This window comes from Poecilia formosa, unplaced genomic scaffold (assembly GCF_000485575.1).
Source record: "Poecilia formosa unplaced genomic scaffold, Poecilia_formosa-5.1.2 Scaffold4, whole genome shotgun sequence".
In the NCBI taxonomy this organism is placed as follows: Eukaryota; Metazoa; Chordata; class Actinopteri; order Cyprinodontiformes; family Poeciliidae; genus Poecilia; species Poecilia formosa.
In genome coordinates, this window is record NW_006799943.1 from 858,663 (window position 1) to 866,027 (window position 7,365).

The 7,365-nt window shown below is 38.8% G+C and overlaps 1 protein-coding gene across 1 annotated transcript in view; it reads right to left on the bottom strand.

The window, feature by feature from the left end:
* Positions 1–6,990, bottom strand: part of ipmkb (inositol polyphosphate multikinase b) — a 12,779-nt gene extending 5,789 nt beyond the window's left edge. Inside the window, exons 1-2 of the mRNA XM_007558613.2 lie at positions 6,444–6,990; positions 1,815–1,900 (exon numbers count right to left, since the gene is read on the bottom strand). Coding sequence (XP_007558675.1) covers positions 1,815–1,900; positions 6,444–6,645 — 288 coding nt within the window. The 5' untranslated portion in view covers positions 6,646–6,990. The remainder of the gene's footprint in view (positions 1–1,814; positions 1,901–6,443) is intronic.
* Positions 6,991–7,365: the final 375 nt, after the last annotated feature.

The window sequence follows — 7,365 nt, forward strand, 5'->3', positions numbered from 1 at the left end:
ACACACACACACACACACACACACACACACACACACACACACACACACACACACACACTATGAAACTCGTGCTGTAATGTCAGACCCAAAGCAGAAACAGCTTTGACTCATATGGAAATGTTTGAGGGTTTACAAACAGAACATCCCATTGTGACAGATTAAGAACAGAACTATCAGCAGTTTAAATGTCAAGATTATTTTTTTTTGGTCTCCAATAAATATTCAAGTAACTTGGTGTGTATTCACACCTGACAGTCTGGTAGACTCGGTTCTACTGGGGACCAAAACTACAACATTTGTTCCATTTCCAGCTGCTGCGATTCTCTTTCACACTACACTGTGTTAGACAATCCAAACCATTTGAAAAACCTGTTCCCAACCTCGCCTGTGTGGGCGCTGCACCAAGAACCATTGAAAGAAAGAACAGAAGCCTCTGAAGAAGATGCTCAGCAAACTTCCTTCACAAAATGTGAACAACAGAGTGACGTCACATTTTAGCGGAAAGACAATTTCTCTTTTAAATTTAGTAAAAGACTATGAGCCATTTCTCCCGCTAAAGTCAGACTCTCCCGTTTGTTTTGGTTGTATTTACCCAGAATGCCTTACAGTATAGTTCATTTCCTGCTTTTGAACGGTCTCCAGTCCGCTTGGTGTTCACCTATGCAAATGAACCGCACCAGAGTTCACTTCAATGGAACCGACTCCTAGGTTTGTCGGCAGACCAGAGTTCACTTTATAGGTTCTTCACACCTCACTATACCAACCAGACTTTCTGGACAAATGGACTGGAGCTTGACTAAAGTGGTTTCACCAAGGTTGGTGTGAATGAGCCCTTAGGAACAGGAGCTGAAACTAGATTCCTAGGATCCTAAGATATGGATCACAATGAATAGGAGAAGATTCCAGATAGGAGCAGCTGACTAGACTCTAGGGCTGTGTAATAATATCGATTTTGCAAAATATATCGACATCTTCTTTCCTAGAAAAAAATTTTATATTCATCCGCAAGTATCGTAACATCCAACTGTCACCTTGCTCACTCACTGCCTGCTTTGCCGGGAGAGTGATTAGGTCATCAGGCTTAGAGTGATTCCTTCAGATGTTAAGTGTCAACGTTAAAAAGGTAAACTATTCAGAGCAGGGTACTTGGTACTTTACAAATGCAAGCTACAGTTTGTACGGTTTCAATTTAAAAGAAACATGTTTTCTCACCACTTCTTTGATTAATTTTGTCCAGCTGTCGACTTTAAGTCTGTGTCCATGTCCAACCAGAGCCAGGTATTATGTAGTTGGTGCTTTTAATCAGTTTTCAGTTAAATTAATTCAATCCAACTCTATAACAGTCACAAAATGTCACCAAAATCACTCTGTCCCTCTAAAATCTTTCAGAAAATCGCAAAAGTGTATTGAATTGTATCGTTTGCTGAATATCACAATATATATAATATTGTGAGCAGAATATCGTGTATCGTATCGTGAGATTACTGTATCACTACAGCCCTACTGGACTCAGACGCTGAGATTAGGTGAGGATCTCCGTCACCCAGTTGTTCTCTCACTGTGAAGGTTCTGACTAAATCTATAAAAACATTACTTCCAACCATGTTTAGAACTAAAGGCATCTTTTGAGTTAGAGGTGAAAAGTCTCCAAGAAACAGGGAAAAAGTCCAAATTGCCTCTACTGAAGCACTCGGTTGAGAACTCCAAAAAATCTGTCTCTTTTTTTCAAGCCCCCCCAAACAAAAAAACAACAACAAAAAAAAAAACTAACTGAAATATTTGTCTGGAAAAAAAAGTGTGAGAATTTTATTTACCATGCTATAAAACTGCATTTCTCGTGGTCCTCTGGGTGGAGGCTGAACTTGCTTCAAGACCGTTCCATCCGGGTGTTGTAAAATACCTGCAGCACACAGACAGTATGAATATTCAGTTATGTTTATGAATGCAATGCTGATGCTGATTTATGCAGAAAATAATTATACTGATGACCATCAAAAAGATTCAGTGTCTGCTTTATTCATTGTTTTGATCCATTATTGTCCCGAGACTGTTTGGAGAGTTGAGCTTCCAGGTGTAAAGGATAACTTCAGACAGGAACATGAAGAATGCAAAGATGGCAGATCAACTATAGAACACGATGTTTCTCCTCCAGATCAACAGACTGATGGGAAAATAAATTAACATGCTGGCAAAAAGGTAAGATGAATTTAAGATGTTTCCTGTATGGAGAAACTATTATTCACATCTTGCAGGTTGTGAAGGATTCTACTAAATGCTCAAGTCTTCAGGTTTTTTTCATGGATCTTCAATTGCATTCAAATCCAAGAGTTTAATAAGGCCATTCAAGCACTGCTACGCTGCTTCTTATGAAAATGCCAGTTTCTTTTGCTTTTCGTTTAGATTCATTGTCATGATAAAGTATCCACCTTCATTTATCTGTCGACTCTTAGCATTACCATTCATCCATCTTTCATTTACATACAGTCTAGCAGTACTCTTTACCAACCCCTCCAGGTTTTCACTGCTTTTTTTAGCAGTCAAAATAACAGATTTGGTGCAAATATCTGCAAAGAATTAAGCAACATTTATATGAAAATGTGACTTTTTGTTCTAACAGTATAAACACTGCCCCCTGCAGGTGGGAGCTATCAGTCAGGGAAATCAAATGTTTTGAGCATTTTTGAGAGGAAAAAAAAAACATCCCCACACCCTGATGTTCTGACCTTTAGAGTTCACCATAGATATTGTGGGCTTGAGGTGATTTGCAATCTCATCTCTACTTCAGTCATGGTGTGTGTAATGGCATTTAACTGACCAGAATATATTTCCCTGGAGAAAGTCTGGGAGAAAGCAAAACTGGACATTAAAAAGAATGGAATTCAGAGGAGTGAGAGCATGGAAGTGTTGATACTTTTTAGAAGCCTGTCATTAAAACATCCATTTTGTTTGGTCTAAAGTGGTATTCTAATTTTCTGACATTTAGCTTTGGGTTTTTATTGCAACTATAATCATTAAAATTAAATAGATAAATAAAAGTTTAAAATGTTTTTACTCTGTGTGTAATGCATATCTTTAAAATGACTGTTTCACTTTCTGAGATCACTGGGAAGATATCATTAAATTTTATGCAATATTTGAATATTTTGAGATGTATGAGGTATGGTTGAACTGGCTCACTCTCAGTGTTGTGTGGAGATGATTTTCAGGACTCTCAAATATAACAAAGATTTCTTGAATTACTTTTCTGATCTGTTCTTTGATTATGTCAAGGCATGAGAATGTTTCTGTCACTGGGAAACATAAGAGGAACCTGTGTGTTGTCCTGTTAAGTCAATGATAAAGCAGTTATTAGCATTATTAGCTCTTAATCTTGTCCACCCAGTCTCTCTAGCTACACAATGTGGAAACACACTGTAGCTTGTTGTGAACTGTGGCTTTTACTCTCTGCCCCACTTTAAGATCACTAAAGGAACAGGAAGGAGGCCTGGAGAAGGGGCTCATACATAACTCATAACCATATTGTGATGACTTTATAGTGAAAGTCATCACAATAAAGATTTTTATATTCAGCTATTTTAAAAGCTGACAATGTACAGAAGTAGTAGAAAAAAATGTTAAGAGTTTTGCAGTAGCTTTATAGACCTTTCATAGAAGTGCACTTCTCTTTGCTTGTAGTGGGAAATGTTATCATCTTGGATAATATTTGGCAGGGAACGATTAATTATTGACAAGTCTATAAAAGTTTATAGGCATAAAAAATGCTATCTTATTTTACAACAGTGGACACTGTAGCTTGTACCAGCTGTAGCTTTTAGCCTGGATCTTACTGTGGCGTACCCTGTCCAATAGTTAGCTACTTACCTCATTATTTTTGACACCAGTTGAGGATGGCCTGATCCTCATTTTTTGGTATATTTGTCACCAAAAATGAAGAAGCAACTCTTTACACAGTGAGACTGGAAAAACATATTTTTCCCTGAATGGCTACATTCACAAAACATGTTTAATGCTCAATTCTAATTTTTGGCTGAAATCAGATTTTTTTTTTTTTAAATGGTCATTCATACTACATGCAATCGCAATGAGATTTCTGTGTGATCGATTTATGAGACCCACATGCGCAGAAGGACGCAGACGTCACAGCAGCGCACCAACAGTAATAATGGATACTGCCGCCTATGGCCGGATCAGAAAGTTGTTGATCAATGGGAGCAGACATGATTGTCACCGCTGAGCAGAGTTTCAACCATTTACCACATCTGGCTTCTTCTAGTGTAGAATTATGATGCACGTCTCACGTCAATGAGTGAAAAAGTTGGATAAAATATGACAACCAACCAGAGACTGAAAACTTTGACACTTGATTTAGTACCACTTACGGAAATGACACAAATTGGATTTTGGGGAGGGGAGGTGAGAAGATGGAAATTGGGCCGTTCAGACTCCAGTAATATAGTCGGATGAGTCCCATTTGGACAAAAATAAATACAAATATTGGGTTTGGGTTGCTTTTGCCTACTGTGTGAAAGTAGCCCAAGTTTCTCTTGCCTTGGGATTCCTCCAGAGAAGCAGGCCAAGTGGCCGTGGAGAGGGGAGTGTGGGCCTCCCTGCTTAGGCTGCTCCCCCCGCGACCTGACCTCGGATGAGTGGAACATAATGGATGGATAGTTTTCTTTGCACTAAACATTTTGTTTAGCTCTGCTGAACTAGTCCCAAGTAGGCAGTACAATGAGAATGCCACTGAAGTTGGAATTCTGACTGGCAATGTCAACTTCACCATCATTCCCACTTGGTAAATGAAGTGGTGAGGTTGGAGCCTAGAGCCCAAACTCAAACAGATTTTATTTTTCTTTTAAAGATCTATATTTAAACCTTTACACGTTAGTCGTCTCACTGAAACAGAGGAATATTGTACTATTGTTTAGAACAATATTTAACATAGTTTAGTAAGGCCTTCATTTTTAGCTTAAGTACCACAGCTGAATGAGCTGGTAGAAAGTTCTGGTTCTGTTATTTATATATTAATGCTTTAAAGGAAAGTCATCAAAGATGAGTGAACTTCACATTTCTGTTGTTTCATGTCGACACAGGTTTTCCCCAGTTCTCCCTGTCCAGTCAACTTTTCAATCACACTACGACTGGAGCTGAACAACAAATCGATTTAATCAATTAATCAAATTTGCTGTTTACAAAGCATTAACATTTAGAAAATCTGATTTTTTTTCCACCAATGCACTCTTTGGTCTTCCATAGTAAAGAATGAAGTCAGTCAGGCCCCCAGGGCCCACCATCTTGTTTTGAGAGTCGGTTTTACTGCTTGTATTTAGTTGAAAATCAGTAGGGATGACTGACATAAAAACAAGTTGTTGAAAATATTTTCTATCTATTCGTCGTTTTTGAATATCACTTTGGTGCAGTTTTAAACCAGTTTTTGCTATATAATTAAAATTGACACCGACATTGTACGACCTTTTTAAGAGGTGAAAGTGAGAAAAAAAAATCAAATCAGAAATCAGACTTGGTATGAAAAACATTGGATACCTTGTGTTTCAGCTACATTGCACAGCCCTCAGTGTGGACTCTAGGTTCAGGACAAGTCAGGTTTAAATCAATGACTTGATTTTTAGCAAGTCTTGACTTGCTAAAAATCAGAAATGTCTTGATTTCACTTGGATTGGAGCCTTTTAAGTTGACATTACTTGATATCTTACAGAGCATAATAATGGAGCCATTCCGGAGCCGCTAGTCCATTGAACACCTCTGGCCTTTTAGCAGAGTTTCTCCTTATGTTGTTGCAACACGCAAGCTGCAGCAACACGCAAGCTGCAGCAACACGCAAGCTGCAGCAACACGCAAGATGCAGCAACACGCAAGATGCAGCAACACGCAAGATGCAGCAACACGCAAGATGCAGCAACACGCAAGATGCAGCAACACGCATGCTGCATCTCTCGGGCCACTTACCCAGGTTGGTCTTGTAAATGAGAGCTAAATTTAACACTGTAAGGTATTTTAAATGAATTAATTGAATAAATGAATAAATGAATGAATTCCATTTTGTTCTACAACAAGAAAAAAAAATCTATGTGCCATATTTCTGAAGTTCCCTTGTGGTTGTTGGTGCTAACAAATACATTTTTCAATGTATAAGTTTGAGAGTTCATTCATTATTACTGTGATTAAAATTAAAGTTTAAGGCCTGAACTTAACCTGGGACTTGCCCGTTTGCTTTGGACCTGAAGCTTGGTCACACCCCTGCACTACATCTTTTTTCCGTGAAAATGTCTGGAATGATCCACACCCTTTTAAATGAATCATTCATCCGCAAACGTTGCTCTACAAACGTCTGACTGTTGCTGGTTTTCTATTACTCTTACTACCCCCACTAGTAAATCATTAGCCACGTACAGATGTAGTTTATTAATATACAGGCCTTTACTTACCAACTTTCTTCACTCCATACTTGTGACCTGCCACCTGATGAGAAAGTGGGACACAGCCGTTCAGGTGAGCGTGGTCCTGTGGTCCCAGAAGCTGCTGGCCGGACTTATTCATGGAGGCGCTGTCCCCAATAGCACCCAAGCCAGGGCTCAGTTCCAGTTTACCGAGCGCTTTGGTGGACTCCATGACGTTAGCTCCTGACATCTCGAAAGTTCAAAAGATAGAGCTGGGTCGAACGCCTAACGTAACGCCTGAAAGCCATCAATGTAGCACTTCGCGTATCCCGCTGTCATTTCGCAATCACACAATTCTGATGTAAATGTCAAATGCCTTCGAGTGAAGGCTGGTTCGGGTGAAACCAGAAGAGCAGGCAGTGGACTACCTAGCCACGCCACGGCACAGAATTCGTGACACAGCGCGGCGTCCAGCGGAGACGCTTACCTCCCCGTCCAACGCTGATTCAATGATTTTCATTTCTGGAACAGAGACACAAACACATCCTGACCTGACCACTTCCTACTGCCGTTAATGTGAGCAGAGCCAGGGTTGGCTTCCGGTTGTCGCCTAAAAAATAAGACAAGGGAAGCGGCTCTAAATTCAGCAATAATAATAATAATAATAATAATAATAATAATAATAATAATAATAGTAGTAGTAATAATATTTATTATTATTATTATTATTAAAATTATAATTTAAAATAGACTTATCCTGTTTGTACCTACAATAAAATTGAATATCATTTGTAATACTCTACATTTTACAAACCTTTTTTCCCCCCATTTCTCAGTTTTTATGTTATATCAAGTATTTACATGTAGATCAGGAGTGAGATGTTAAAATGCAACACTTTTAGGTAATACCAGCAAAGAAATGTGAATATTAAGCAGTTAGTCCTATAATTTAATATACTGAATAAGGCTG